The 16,302-nt window shown below is 42.6% G+C and overlaps 1 protein-coding gene across 2 annotated transcripts in view; it reads left to right on the top strand.

The window, feature by feature from the left end:
* The window catches only part of mindy4 (MINDY lysine 48 deubiquitinase 4), a 188,263-nt gene that overhangs the window by 160,497 nt on the left and 11,464 nt on the right, over positions 1-16,302 (top strand). For both annotated transcript variants that reach the window (XM_043690847.2, XM_043690846.2), the window contains exon 16: positions 96-276. In XM_043690847.2, coding sequence (XP_043546782.2) covers positions 96-276 — 181 coding nt within the window. The remainder of the gene's footprint in view (positions 1-95; positions 277-16,302) is intronic.

Below are 16,302 nucleotides of genomic sequence, written 5' to 3'. Positions count from 1 at the left end.
GAAGTGGAGAGTAAAATAAACATTGGAAAGTACTTTTCACTATACTTGCTCTAATTATGTTTATGTCTAAAAGTATGAAATTTCCTTTCTTCCAGGTGGGATCCTTTCTGAAAACTCCTAAGTTTCCAATCTGGGTGGTGTGCAGTGAGAGCCACTTCAGTGTCTTATTTTGCCTGAAGAAGGAATTGATGAGTGACTGGAAATTTGAGAGAAGATTTGATCTCTTCTACTACGATGGCCTCGCCAATCAACAGGAAGAAATTCGACTTACAATAGGTGGGTAAACTAAGAAATTTCCATTTTGAAGTATTCCTGTTAGTGAACTTGGTCAGATCCCATCTGGAGCAGAGTATTCAGTTGCGATCCTCACAACCAATATGTTTGGCTTAGAAGAGGTGCAGAACTACCAGAATGATAGCAGCATAAACGAACTTCAATTATTAGGACAGGTTGTGCAGTTTACATTCTTGAGTGAAAGGATTAAACTAACTGGTCTAACTATAGTGTTCAAGATAATTATAGAAGTTCGCAGGGTATGTGGATTTAGTGTATTTCCTATGGTGGCTGAGTCAAGAATTAGGGAGCTTAATTGGAACATTAGATTTTAGTTTTTCAGGAATACAGGGTATTCAGCTAGTACAGAGGAACTTCAATTATCTGATCGACACGGACAGGGAGTATTTTGTTTGCATAATCGAATGCTGGATAACATTTCTTAGCCAAGCACTGGGACCTTGCGATCTTGTCTGGATAATTTGAAATTCGGATAATCGAATGCCGGATAATCAAGGTTCCTCTGTACTACTTCACAGAAAGGGAGGGTCACGAATCTAATTTGGCACAGGATGCAATGGGGACAGTCAATGTGAAACAGATGTTGTAGTTAAATACACGCAGTTTCTGAAGGTAAATGAACAAAGTGAAATTGGCAGGTATAATGTTGTGGGACTGGGAATAAATATCCAAGGACACACTTTCTGTTGGAAGGACAGGCAGGTGAGCAGAAGGGGTGGTAAGGAGTGAAATTACTTCAATAGCAAGAATAGAGTTGGAAGCTGTAGGATCTGTGTGGGTAGAGTTGAGGAGCCACAAAGGGAAAAAGACCCGGATAGTAGTTGTGTACAGGCCTCCTAACAGTAGTAAGGATGTGGGGCAGAAAATAATACAGGAGATGGAAAGGCATGCAGGAAAGGCACTATTACAATCATCATGAGGGTCTTCAACATCGCAGGTGGCCTGGGAAAATCAAGTTGATGTAGACGTTAAGAAAGGGAATTTGCAGAATCTCTGAAATGGTTTTTGGAGCAGGCCACTAGGGAACAAGCAATTCTGGATTTAATGATGTGTAATGAGGCAGACCTGATTAAGGACCTTAAAGTGAAAGGATCCCTGGGGGGCAGTGATCATAACATGATAAAATTCACCCTGTAATTTGAGAGGGAGAAGCTGGAATTGGATGTTACAGTTTTACAATTGAGTAAAGGTAATGACAAAGACATGAGGGCGGAGCTGGCCAGGGTTGGTTGGAAGACAATGGAGCAGCAATGACAAGAGTTTCTGATCGTAATTTGGGAGGCACAGCAGAAATTCATCCCGAGGAAGAAGAAACCTGTTAAGAGAAGGACGAAGTAACCATGACTGACAAGGGAAGTCGGGGACAGCATAAAAGCACAAGAAAAAACGCACAATGTGGTGAAGCTGAGTAGGAAATCAGAGGATTTGTAAACCTTTTAAAAACCAGGGGATAACTAAATAAAGCAATAATGGGGAGAAGCTGAAAGATGAGGGTCAGTCAGCTAGTAATAAGAAGATTGCCAAACTTATTTTAGATGTCTAAAAAGGTAAGAGAGCAGCAAGAATGGTAAGTGGACTGATGAAGAAGTAGTAATTGGAAGCCAAAACAAATGGCAGAGAAACTGAATATGTACTTCACTACATATCAGAACTTCAAATGAGTCAGGCACAGAGGTGAGTATAGTGGCCATCACTAAAGAGAAGGTGCTGGGGAAACTGAAAGGCATGGCGGTAGATATATCACCTGGACCCAGTCTGGTACACTCCAGACAGTCCAGATTAGACTGTAAAGTCATTGGTGGTGATCTTTCAGGGATGATGGGAATCAGAGAGAGTCCAAGATGAATGGAAAATGGCTAATGTAAGAAGGAAGGGATGCAGAAGACAGGCAACTACAGGTCAGTTGGCCTGATTGGGAAGATTTTAAAGTCCATTATTAAGGATGGGTTTGCAGAGGACTTGGAAGTGCATGATAAAATAGAGTTGAATCAGCACAGCTTTGTCAAGAGAGGTCATGCCTGACAAATCTGCTGGAATTCTTTGTAAGGGTAAAGGAGCAAGTTAGACAAAGAAGAACCAATGGATGTAATTTATTGTATTTCCAGAAAGTCTTTGACAAGGTGCTGCACATGATGCTGCTATATAAGATAAAAGTCTATGGTATTAGAGGCCAGTTATTGGCATGGATAGAGAATTGGCTGACTGGCAGAAGGCAGAGCGTGGGGATAAATGGATCTTTATCAGGATGGCGACAAGTGACTAGTGGAGTTCTGTAGGGGTTACTGGGACCACAGCTATTCACGTTATGTATTAATGAGCTGGAAGAAGAAACTGCTAAGTTTGCAGATGACACCAAGATAGATGGAGGGACAGGCAGTGTGTAGGAAGGGGGAAGGCTGCAGAAGGATTTGGACAAGCTAGGAGAGTGGCCAAAAAATAGCAGATGGAACACAGTGTGGGAAAGTGTGAGGTTATGCACTTTGGTAGGAAGAATAGAGGTGTAGAATATTTTCTTAATGGAGAAAGACTTCGGCAATCTGAAGCATAAATGGATTTGGGAGTCCTAGTTCAGGGCTTCTCAAATTTAACGTGTAGGCTGAGTTGGCAGTTAAGAAGGTAAATACCATGTTAGCATTCAGTTCAAGTAGACTAGAATACAAGAGCAGAAATGTACTGCTAAGGCTGTTGTATAAGGCTCTCATAGTTGTGGGTATGTTTGCTGAGCTGGGAAGTTGATTTGCAGACATTTCATCCCCTATGTAGATGACGTCTTCAGTGCTTTGGGAGCCTCCTGTGAAGTGCTGCTGTACTGTGTCTTCTGGAATTTATTTGGTTCCGTTCCTCCTCATGGTTGCTGGTTCCAGTTGTTTGCTTTAATGGCCGGTATATTGGGTCAGGTCTATGTGCTTATTGATAGAGATCACGGATGAGTGCCTTGCTTCTAGAAATTCTCTGGCTGTTCTCTTCTGGCAAAATTCTCTGGAAAAAGAACTTCAACAAAAACTAAAACATCTTATCAGCAGATCCAAACACTCCATACAATTATCACAGGAACTCCTAGACAATATCAAGAACATTAACATAGACAAGACTGAAGCAATGATCTCATTTGATGGGCGGCACGGTGGCACAGTGGTTAGCACTGCTGCCTCACAGCGCCGGAGACCCGGGTTCAATTCCCGACTCAGGCGAGTGACTGTGTGGAGTTTGCACGTTCTCCCCGTGTCTGCGTGGGTTTCCTCCGGGTGCTCCGGTTTCCTCCCACAGTCCAAAGATGTGCAGGTCAGGTGAATTGGCCATGCTAAATTGCCCGTAGTGTTAAGTAAGGGGTAAATGTAGGGGTATGGGTGGGTTGCGCTTCGGCGGGTCGGTGTGGACTTGTTGGGCTGAAGGGCCTGTTTCCACACTGTAATGTAATCTAATCTAATGTAATCTAATCTAATCTAATCTAATAGCACTATTCACTTCAATTGACAAAACTCTAGCCAGAGAGACAATAGCCAACCTCCTGGACAAACCGAATAGACAACATGACAGGGAACCTATCAACAAGGTCTGCATACTCAAACTATTGGACCTGTGCTTGACGAAACACTTCGCATTCAACAACCAAATATATGAACAGACCAATGGAACACCTTTGGGCTCACCCATCTCTGGGGTCATAGCAGAAGTGGTGATGCAAAGACTGGAACAAACAACCCTCCCACAAATCAACAAGCACATGGACCCAGACTCAATATACCGGCCACAACAACGAACAACTGGAACTGGCAACCAGAAGCAGCAGGAACGGAACTAGATAAATTCAGGAAGACACAGTACATCAGCACTTCACAGGAGGCTCCAGAGCTCTGAAGATGTCCCCTAGGCAGAGGATGAAATGTTTGCAAATCAACTTCCTAGCTCGGCGAACATACCCACATACCTACAACAACCAGCACCTGAGATACAAATCTTTACTCAAACCTTGTATAAGGCTCTGGTCAGACTGCATTTGTAATATTGTGAGCAGTTTTGGTTCCTGTATCTCAAGAAGGAAGTGCTGGTGTCAAAGGATATAGCCCAGAGAAGATTTACAAGAATACTTCTGGGGATGAAGGGTTTGTCATCGGAGTGTTTGAAGATCTGGGTCTGTACTTGATCGAATTTAGAGGAAGCGATCTGATTGAAACTTGCGGAATACCAATTGAGTTTCATAGCCTCATTTGGACATGTATGTGGATAGGAAAGGTTTATAGGAATATGGGCCAAATGCAGGCAATTGGGACTAGGTCAGTTAAGAAACCTCTGCGACATGGATGAGTTGGATCGAAGGACCTGTTTCCATGCCGTATGACTCTATATAAAATACTGAGAGGCCTGAATAGTAAGGACTTGGAGATGTTTCCACAAATAGGAGAGACAAGGATCCAAGAGCACAGCCTCAGTGAAGGGACAACCCTGTAGAAGTGAGACTAGGAGGAATTTCTTCAGGCAGGTGGAAGTGTGGAACCCATTGCTGCAGCAGGCTGTGGAGGCTGAGTTATTGAGTGTATTTAAGACAGAGATAGGTTCTTGATTAGTAAGGGGATGAAGAATTACAGGGAGAAGGCAGGGAATTGGGGTTGAGAAACATATCAGCCATGGTCAAATGATGGAACAGATTTGTTGGGCCAAATGGCTTAATCCTGCTCCTGTATTTTATGCTCTTATACAAAGCTCGGGATCAATTGAAAACATCAAAAGATAGATTGGCAAGGCTATGAGTTGTTACAAGACTAGAGATGAGAAATTTAGAAACTAGGAGCGTGAGTAGAACTGTGCCATTCTGCCCTTTGATTCTTCAATATGATCATGACTGATCATACATCTTAGCATAAAGGAACGGGAGTCAGACATTTGGCCCCTTGAGCTTGCTCCTTTATTCAATAGAATAATGGCTGATCTGACATTTCTCACATCCACTTTCCTGAATTTTCCCCATAACCCTTGATTTCCCCCTACTAATCAAGAATCTATCTATCTCAGCCTTAAATATACACAAAGCTTCTCCCTCCCCTCAGCTTTCTGTGGCAAGGATTTCCAAAGAGAGACAACCCTGCGAGAGAAGAAATTCCTCCTCATCTTAGTCTTAATTGATGTCCCTTTATTCTGCCCTCTGGTCCTAGACTCTCCTATGAGGGAAGCCATCATCTTAACATTTCACCTAAGAGGGCTAGAATTTCACCTAAGAGCAGAAATGTACTGCTAAGGCTGTATCAGGCTCTGGTCAGACTGCAAGCCCCTTAAGAATCCTATATGTTTCAATGAGATCACCTCTCATTCTTCTAAACTCCAGGGAGTAGAATTCCAACTTGTTTAGTCGTTGCTTATAAAACTGTCCCTCCATACTGGGGATCATGCTCATGAACGTTCTCTCAACTGCTTTACAATGAACATCCCTTGAGCCTTCCTGATAACCTGCTCTGCCTGTGTGCTCGATTTCTGGATTTCATGCACAAGTTCTCCCAAGTCCCCTTGTGGTACGGTTTCATGCAGTTTTTTGCATTTAAATAATACTTTGTTTTTTGTCCTCCCTTCCAAAATGAGCAACTTCACCTTTTCCCACTTTACATTCCATTTGACAGCTTCCTGCCCACTTAGTTAACCTATCAATATCTCTCTAAGCTGTTTGTATCCCTCTCGCAACCTGCTTTTCCACCTGTTTTTGTGTCATATGCAATCTTGGCTACAATGCATTTGCTTCCTTCCTTCAAGACATTAATATCTCTCAGACCGCAGTAGTCCCAGCACTGGTCATGGGTCACCACTAAAAGAACAACTTCTCATCCTCACTGATGTTGCCTGCCCATGAGCCAATTCTCTATCCATGTCAATATGCTACCTCCAACACTGTGGGATCTTACCTTATGCCTTAAGTCTTTGAGAGGTACCTGGTTGAAGGTCTTTGGAAGTCTAAATACAACACATCTTCTAGTTTCTCTCTATCCACTATTCCAGTACTTCTTTGACAATAGATTTTGAGTTAATTAGCTTATGGTTATCTGCTTTTTACCTCCCTACCTTTTCGAATGGAGTGTCACATTGACAACTTTCCAATCCCCTGCTCTCCAGAATCCAAGGATTTTTTGGAAAATTACAACCAAATTACAAGTTGCAACTACAATATCTGTTGCAACATTTTTTTAGGATCTTAGGATGCAAGCTACCAGGGCCAGTGTACGTACTTGTGCTTTCTCTCATTAGTTTGTCTAGTATACTTCTCTAGTGATGGTGATGGTACTTTATTCCTTCCTCATAATTTACTATTACTGGGATGTTCTCCCATTGTAAAGACTGATGCGATTTATCTGTTTAACTCTTCTGTAATTGTGTTCATCAAAACCATCTCCCCAGATTCATTTTCTAATGGGCCTCTGTAGGCGTTGATCTCTCTCTCTTCCTTCTTCATAGAGTTTATAGAGCTATACAGCATTGAAATAGGCCCTTCAGCCCACCATGGGCGGCATGGTGACTCAGTGATTAGCATTGTTCTTTCACAGCGCCAGGGACCCAAGTTCAATTCCACCTTCGGGTGACCGTCTACATGGGTTTCCACCAGGTTCTCTGGTTTCCACTCACAGTCCAAAGATGCACAGGTTAGGTGGATTAACCATGTTAAATTGCCTGTAGTGACCAGAGATGTGCAGCCTAGGTGGATTAGCCATGGGAAATGCAGGATTATTGAGATAGGGTGGGTCTGGATGGGATGCTGTTCAGAGGGTTGGTGTGGACGTGATTGTCCGAATGGCCTGCCTCCACTCTGTAGGAATTCTATGTCTATGCTGATCAACAAACACCAAACTACACTCATACCATTTATCTACATTTGGTCCTTGGCCTACTATTGCCTCGGTTTTCAAGTACTCATTCAGATGCTTCTTAATTGTTGCATGAGTATGTGCCTCCACCACGTTTTTAGAAAACATGTTCCATATCTCTGTCACCTTCTTGGTGAAGCATATTTTTCTCATCTCCTCTAACCATTTGCTCCTCACCTTAAACTTATACCCTGAGGTCTTAGACATATCTGCCATGGGGAAGAGATTCTCACAATCTACTCTGTCTATGCCTCTCAATCACGTTCTCCCTCCATCTCCTGGTGCCCCAAGGAAAACAATCCCAGCCTATCCAATTTCTCCTCATAACTGAGACTTTTAATCTCAGGCAATATCCTAGTGAATCTCCTCTGCACCTCTCCAATGCAGTCACGTCCTTCTGATCCTGTGGTGACCAGAATCGCATTACTGTGACCTAACCAGTGTTTCATTAAGTTGTAACGAGACTTACTTGCTCCTATACCCTAAGCCCCGAGTAGCGAAGGCTAGCATCCCATATGCCTTCTTCGCCATGCTGTCTATGTGATAACTCTTTCAGGGATCTATGGACTAGTACACCAAGTTTCCTTTTCCTCAGTACTCCTTACAGACCTACCACTCATTGTGCACATCCTTCCCTTATTAGACCTCTCAAACTGCAACACCTCAAACTTATCAGGATTAAATTGTATCTGCCATTGTTTTGCCTGATTTACCAGTTGATTAATATCAGACTAGCCTGATAACAGGGGAGAGTGAGGACTGCAGATGCTGGAGGTCAGACTCGAAAAGTGTGGCACTGGAAAAGCACAGCCAATCAGACAGCATCCGAGGAACAAGAGAGTTGACGTTTCAAGCATGTGCTGTTCGTCAGGATACCTGATACCATCCTCTTCATTATCAACAACATCACCAGTTTTATATATTTTAGTATGCTAATATTGTCAATTTCTATATCACTCAACTAGTTTGCCCCCGTAGTTTAATTTCTCTGTCTCTACTATCTTTTTCATCTTCCTTTGGATTCTGAATTTATTCCACTCTTCGGGGCCATCACTGACTCTGACTGCCTCATACACTTTTTTTTCGACTTTCTTGGTTAGCCATAGTTGGTTTCTCCCTCTTGGAATCTTTCCTCCTGACTGGGATGTATTTTTGCCTGAGAGTATGAATTGCCTCCTTGCCTACAGTCATTCCTGCTAATCCATCTGCCCAGCTCACCTCAACTAACTCTAACCTCATTTCATTGTAATTCCCTTTAAGTTTCCCTCTACCCAAATGGATTCTGTATCATCTGAGCCGAGAAAATCTCACAACTATTCTCATTTCATCTTATTAATTTCAATCCCTCCTGTTTCTCCGAAAGGTCAAACAGCCCTGAATGTTAAGTTCCCAGCTTTGATGTTCTTGTAACCATGTTTCTATCATAGCTGTGAGATCATATTCACTTACCTTGACTTGTGCCATCAGTTCAGCTACTTCATTCAGAATGCTTTGTGCTTTAAGATATAAAGCTTTTAAGTTTATTCTATTTTTGAATTTCCCAACACTTTTATGATTCTTTGCTGCAAAATGACATTCACACATTCTGTCTCTTTTAGATTCAAGTTACAGTCGGTTCCATCACTAACCTATAATTCTACCTTCTCTTTTAACTTTGATTATTTAATTTTCTATGCAGCTGACCCACCCCCCAGTATTTGGTTTGAAGCCATATCTGCAGGCCTAGTTTCACGATTTGCCAGGACACTGGTCCCAGCAGGATTCAGGTAGAGCCTGTCCCATCACAACAGCTCCCTCCTTCCTCAGTACTGGTGCCAATGTCTCATGAATTTAAACTCATTTCTCCAACACCAATCTTTGAGCTATGCATTTACCTCTTGTTGACCCTCTGCTAATTATCCCTTGGCTGCTCCTACTCGTTCAGCAAAACCTCTTTCCTGTCTTTAGTTATGTCACTCCTTCATCTGTGGACCTTGTCAGCTGGATCTTTCCCCTCCCACTCCAAATTCCCCACTAGCCCAGATTCTGAACCCAGGGATCAGGCAGGCAGCACAACCTTTGGGGCTCTCAAACCTGGCCACAGAAAACACAGACTACTCCCCTGATGTACCATCCCTGATTACAACTACATTTCTCTTTTCTCTCCCCTCTGCAAAGGCACTTTGTGCCATGGTGCTAAGGTCAGTTTGCTAATCCTTCCCCACTCTGGTCCACAGTGACCAAAAATCTCGAACCTGTTCAGCAAGTTCAAGAGCTGAAGCTCCTGTAGCGCTACTTCCTGGATTCCTGTACCTAACTTGTTCATAGTCACATCTTCCTGTCCCTGACCAGTGACTGAATTCGAGTTAGTTAATGTAAGGGGTTAACTACTTCCTGAAACACAACCTGCAGCTTAGTCTCACCCTCCCTGCGGAGTTGCGATTTTTGAAGCTTGGACTCCAGCTCGTCAGCATGAGTTCCTCAAGCAACCAACGCTTGCTACGTATGCAGTCACTATGAACCATCGTGGTGTTCACCAATAGCCACATCATGCAGTTACAACACATTCCTGCATCTCTATTTACTTAGCTTCTAATTTTAAAATAATCCTCCTGCTCTTTTAGTCTTCAATCTGTAAAATATTTCTTCTACTTGCCATTAAAGTGAAAGCAATTTATAGCCAAATTAGCAGCTATAACCAACCAGTAAACTTACGGTCATCTTGTGATGTCAATCTGATTTTTGTACTGGGCCCAAGATCCTGTGCTTAAATTTCTCCTGTTATAAGACCTCACAAACTCGGCCAAAAAGCAAAAAAAAAGCTTCTCTTCCCATGCTGCACCAAAGTCCTAGAGTTATACACTCCCTCCAGACTGTGCCTCACTCCAAATGTGATCTCTTTCCTGATCATGCAAACCTTCTATCCTCTATCTCAATGCCATAATTTTGCTTTATCTTCATACCTTTATAACTAGGAATCTAGCCCCCACACCATTTTGTGGTGGAGGTTTCCACAGGTTGACCATCCTCTGAGTGAAAAAAGTTTCCTTGTCTCTGTCCTAAATGGCCTACCTCATATTCTGAGATGCTGACCCTGGATCTATAAATCCCACTAGGTTGTGGGGGAGATCAAGAGGAGGAGAAATTCTTTGTGCATCTGTTCTGTACAGCCCTGATGCATTTTTCTATGTTTCAAACAGCTCCAGTATCATCCTTCCAGACTCTAGTGATTACTGACTCAGTTAATTGAAACTCTAATCATAGGACAATCCTGCCATCCCAGGTATCGGCCTACTAAACTTTCACTATTCCTCTCCTATGATGTGGGGATCATGCCTGAGGTGAGAGACGAAAACTGCACGCTACTGCAGGTGCGGTCTCACTGACGCCCTATCAAAGTGGAGTTAAGGTTTGGAGCCAGCATAATGTCATTGGTGCAGTAGGTTCAGGAGCTGAATTATCTATACCTTTTCATAATCTCTTTTAGCTTTTTCTTGTTTGCTTGAGATTGACTGTGTATTCGTAGTGTTGATATATATTGCAGATAGTTGCAAAACCTGCAATTTGAATGAAGCTATTTTGCCTTTTTAACATGTGTTCATAGATTCTTGGAGGCACACCTGTAAAGGTCCAGACATAAATATTAAAACAGGTTGACACCATGTTCTCTAGGAGGGCTAAATGGTGGTGCTGTCATGTGTCCTCTAGGAGGAATTGAATAGTTGGCCATTGTATTTTCTGTTATGGGGCACTGCAAAATATTTATACATAATTTAAGAGTCACTAATTAACCATTTAGGAATTTTAGAGGAACTCTTATCCAGAGAGTGGGGAGAGTGTGAAATTCCCTGCGATATGACCAGAGCTAATGCGATAGATGCATTTCACATGAGGCTGGATGAGGAATTAATGGGATAGAAGGATTTCTAAAATAGAATTGGAGGAAACATGTGGAGCATCAATACCAAGATTTTCCTGCACTGTACATTGTTTGCAATTTAGTAAGACGAACAAATATGAATTAGCATGAAGCCACTGTAGAACAAGAATGCTTAAAAAGAAATGCTGACCTATAAAACTGAAATAGGACAAATCAACAAAAAAGAATTATGAGCCAAATTGCCAGAATTCAGTGATTTCCTTAAACTAAGGAAAAGGTAAGCTGCAAAGTCCCAAAAAACAAACCTCTGAGCTTAGGAGGTTTCATTCTCTATGCACTTTACGTTCCTGAAGACACTATCTTAAAGTAGATGGTTAAAACACAAATGGATAACTAACTATGTACCAGAGTCCTGTATAGAGCAGTGTAATGTCAATCAGCTCAATGAAACAAAAGCTCACAGGGGAGATTATGATTAATAAAGGTCAGAAAACAGATTGGACCGGATGACGTATTGCTTAAATCTATCAACTTTTTAAGACAGCCCAGGGCTATTTATCCTCGAGTCACATGAAGCAATTTGTAAGGTTCCAGCTGTGAGCTAATGGCCATCAATAAAAATGTGAAAAATGGAAAGGTACAAAACTATAGACTAGCTGGAAAACTGCCATTGAGCGCAAACCACCAAAAAGGGTATTTGCCAAACCTTGTGATTCATTTGTAGAATTTTTTTTAATGTTTGCATAGTAGATTCACAGGAACACCAGCATCTGCAAGTTCCCCTTCAAATCACGCACCATCCTGACGTGGAACTATATCATTGCTGTACCTTCATTGTCAATGAATAAAAATTCCTGGAATTCCCTTCCGACAGCTCTCTGGATGTTCTAGAATTTAGTTTCCCACCACAACCTTCAAGGCATTTAGGGATGGCCAATAAATGTTAGCCTAGCCAGTGATATATATACATCCCACACATAAATAATTTTTTTGGGGAAGTGTAACAACTCCTCACTTTTCAAACCCAGAATTTGACCAGTTGATGCCTAATGACATAGAATACTTAACATTTTCAGACGGTCTTTGACAAAGAGCCCCCATACGAGGCTGGTTGGGAAAATATAGGTAAAATGGAAGAGTAAATTCTGTACTGGCATGGATTAATGGTTGGCTAACAGTCAGAAAACAGTGTAGGAATAAATGGGTGTGTGGGAGTAAGTTGTGGAGTTGACAGGCTGTGACCATTGGATACTACAAGGATCAGTAATTGGGGCTGAAAATGCGTTGCTGGAAAAGCGCAGCAGGTCAGGCAGCATCCAGGGAACAGGAGAATCGACGTTTCGGGCATAAGCCCTTCTTCAGGTCATTCCTGAAGAAGGGCTTATGCCCGAAACGTTGATTCTCCTGTTCCCTGGATGCTGCCTGACCTGCTGCGCTTTTCCAGCAACACATTTTCAGCTCTGATCTCCAGCATCTGCAGACCTCACTTTCTCCTCAGTAATTGGGGCCCCATGTATCAATGATTTGGAGGCGAGGACCACATATAATATTTCCAGATTTGTTGATGATACAAAGCTTAGGTGGGAATGTGTGTTGTGGGGAAAATGTAAAGTGTATTCAGGAAGATTTGGATAGGCTTGGTAAACAAGCAAAAATATGGCAGATGGAATATAATGTCGGAAAAATTTGAGTATATCCACTTTGGTAGGAGAAAAAGACGTGCCAAGTATTTCTTAAATGGTAAGAGGTTAGTTAGACGTACAAAGGGACCTAGATGTCCTGAGCAATATGTGACTGAAGGCAAACATGTGGGTGCAGTAGGAAAGCTAATGGAAAGTTAGTTTTATTATAGGAGAATGTGAGTACAGGAGTAATGAAGTCTTACTTTTTATAGGAGCTTGGTTAACCTACACTTGGAATACTGTGAACAGTTTCGGTCTCCTTATCTCAGGAAAGATATTACTGCTGTAGAGGATGTCAGTGAATGTTTAGATTTCCTACAGTGTGGAAATAGGCCCTTCGGCTCAACAAGTCCACGCTGACCCTCCAAAGAGTAACCCACCCAGACCCATTTCCCTCTGCCTAATACACCTAACACAAAGGGTAATTTAGCATGGCCAATTCTGCACATCTTTGGACTGTGGGAGGAAACCAGATTGCCCAGAGGAAATCCACGCGGACACAGGGAGAATGAGCAAACACCACATAGACAGTTGCCCGAGGCTGGAATCGAACCCGGGCTCCTGGCACTGTGAGGCAGCAGTGCTAACCACTGTGCCGCCCTCTGTTCACCATACTTGATCCAGGGATGGTGGGATTGACCTATGAAGAGAAGTTGGACAAACTGGGCCTGTATTCTCCAGGTTTTTGAAGAATGAGAGAGGATCTCATTGAAACCTACAAATTACTTAAAGGGAGAGCTAGGGTAAATGCAGGTAAGATGTTTCCACAAACTGGGGGTACACTTTAAAATGGAGGGTGCACGGTTAGTTTTAAGTGGAGGGGCTGGCTTGATGGGCAGCGTAATCTACCCCTGTGCCTATATTCTTCTTTAAATTTCCCTCACTGAATAGCAGAATCAAGTTCAAAGCAAAACACTGCGGTTCCCAAGTGATACAATGCTGCATTCTGTAAGGAAATGTAGGTAGGAAGAAAGCAAAGGAAGGATAGAATCAATCCTGGCGAAAAAGGTTGGAGCCAGAACCCCAGAGAGGAAGGCTGTAAGAAAGGATGACTACTATAGAAAAGCAATGCAGCACCCTCACTGAACTGGATTCACCGGTTAGATGCCAAATCCACAACCACTTCCATCTAGAAGGATGAGGGTAGTAGTTACATGGAGACAGTGAGGTCTGCAGATACTGGAAATCAGACTTAAGAGTGTGTTGCTGGAAAAGCATAGTAGGTCAGGCAGCACCGACGTTTCGGGCCGGAGCCCTTCATCTGGAAACATAGTAGATACATGAGAACGCCATCACCAGCAAGTTCCCCTCTAAGCCACTCAGTGTCCTAACTTGAAAGCGTTTTGCCGTTCCTTCACTGTCACTTCCCTCCCTAATGGCATCATGAGTCAATCTGAAACACGTGGACTGCAGCAGTTCAAGAAGGCAGCTCATCAGTACCTTCTCAAGGGGCAATTAGAGACATGCAATGAAGGCTGCCCCAGCCAGTGACACTCGCATCCTACGAGTGAATAAAAAGAATGTGAAAGTTTGTTTTCCACTTGTGTGAGAGTCAACCACTGTGGTCTCCAAACTGTAGATCAGAGTCTCTGGCAATCGATCTCAGCCTCCACACTGTGTTCCCTCTAAGCTATATGTACATCACATGTCATGCCTTTGCAAGATGTCTGCTTCCGGAAGCAGCAGCTGCTGCACTTGGACATTCTTGCAGAACAAAGAAACGTTGCAGCAGATACTACCACGCTTTGTGTCCTATATCTGAGCAATACAAGCTGACCCAAGATCCAGAAAATACATTGATACCACAGAAATGAACTCCTGTGTCTCCACATTAGAAAGCAGCTGGCAATATCCTAGATGTGCCAGAAGCATGGACCAGTGGTAGAGTGATGTTTACAGACCACAAGGTGAAGCAAGTGCAGGGAAAAGCAGCCTCAAGACCCACATTTAAAACTCATGATTGATTGTGAGTGCAGAATTTGTTCTAATTCAACAGATTTTGGAACTTAGATCAAAATATCCTGTGCACTTATTTGTTTCTCATGTGTAATGCACATGTCTAACCCAAGGTCTGTTCTCAGTTGTAGAATAGTTGCTAATGGTACCTTGGATTTTATCTACATCCTTAGCTAGAGATAAACCTGGACTGAAAACGTACACCTTCATTGTGAAATGGGAAAATAGATTGCTGTTCACGATGGTAAAAGATAATGATGTTTGCCTTGTATGTCACCTAAGTATGTCAGTAAGTGAATTTAGGCATTTGGAACCGCATCACAAAACTGTGTGCTATAAATTAAAAGGTGATTTTTCACTAGAGGAGCATGCTTTGGATAAAGAAAGTTGACGATTTGAATGCCACTTTGCAAGCTCAGCAATCATTTTATCTACAGTAGCAGCAAAGTGTAAAGCCTGTGCTGAAGCATCATTTTGCCTTTGCCATCCTCTGGTAGATCAAGAGAAATCATTCACAGATGGCAAAGTAATTACTATGGCTATGGCTGCTGACTCATTACTCAAAGACTTTAAAAACAAAGGGGAAAAAAATAACAGCAATCCAGAGCATGTCACTTGATGCTTGCACAGTAGCAAGCGAAATGGAACCTTTTTTTCTGAAATCAACAATCCAGACTTCAAGGCATTGGCAAATAGCATGTAGCCACAGGTGTCATGCTGAGATCTGGTGAGTAGAGGGCAAAGTGTGTAATTATATACAGTTGATTTTAGATTTATATAGTATACATTAAAAGTACTATTTATTTTACAACTCAATTAAATTTGATTCAATCACTGTTTGTGTGCTTAAAATTAGATTAGGTTAGATTAACTATAGTGTGGAAACAGGCCCTTTGGCCCAACCAGTCCACACCGACTTTCCGAAGAGTAACCCATCCAGACCCACCTCCCTCTGACTAATGCACCTATCACTATGGGCAATTTAGCATGGCCATTTTACCTGACCTGCACATCTTTGGACTGTGGGAGGAAACTGGAGCACCCGGAGGAAACCCACGCAGATACAGGGAGAATGTGCAAACTCCACACAGACAGTTACCCGAGGCTGGAATCGAACCTGGGACCCTGGTGCTGTGAGGCAGCAGTGCTAACCACTGAGCCATCGTGCCGCCCTTTTTATTTATTTATTTTTTAAAAAGCTTTATCGCCCCTTTATCTGTTGATGCTGAAATTAGATTAGATGCCCTACAGTATGGAAACAGGCCCTTTGGCCCAACAAGTCCACACGGACCCATTCCTCTCCCCTATATTTACCCCTGACTAATGCACCTAATGTTTGGAGACAACTGACTTCGCACCCAGGGCATAATCTCAGAATAAGGAGTATCCCATTTGTGACAGACTGAGAAGAATCTGAGGATCGTGAATCTGTGAAATTCTTGACAGCAGAGGGCTGTAGAGAGTGGCTGATGCAACTACCTGAGATCAGTTAGGGAGTCAAGGATTATGAGGAAAAGGCAGGAAAGCAGAGTTGAGGACTGTTAGATCAGCCAGACTCAATGGACTGAAAAGTCTTCTGCTCCAGTGTCTTAAAATGTTATGGTTTTACTCCAGGAGGCTGCTAGACAAATACATCTTTTGGGAATCAGTCAAATCAGATTCACTCTGT

This window comes from Chiloscyllium plagiosum, unplaced genomic scaffold, assembly GCF_037043375.1.
Source record: "Chiloscyllium plagiosum isolate Xiang-an unplaced genomic scaffold, Cpla_swu_hap1 HiC_scaffold_5, whole genome shotgun sequence".
Taxonomy (NCBI): domain Eukaryota; kingdom Metazoa; phylum Chordata; class Chondrichthyes; order Orectolobiformes; family Hemiscylliidae; genus Chiloscyllium; species Chiloscyllium plagiosum.
The sequence above is the reverse complement of the archived record's forward strand: the minus strand, read 5'-3'. Positions and strand labels throughout refer to the sequence as shown.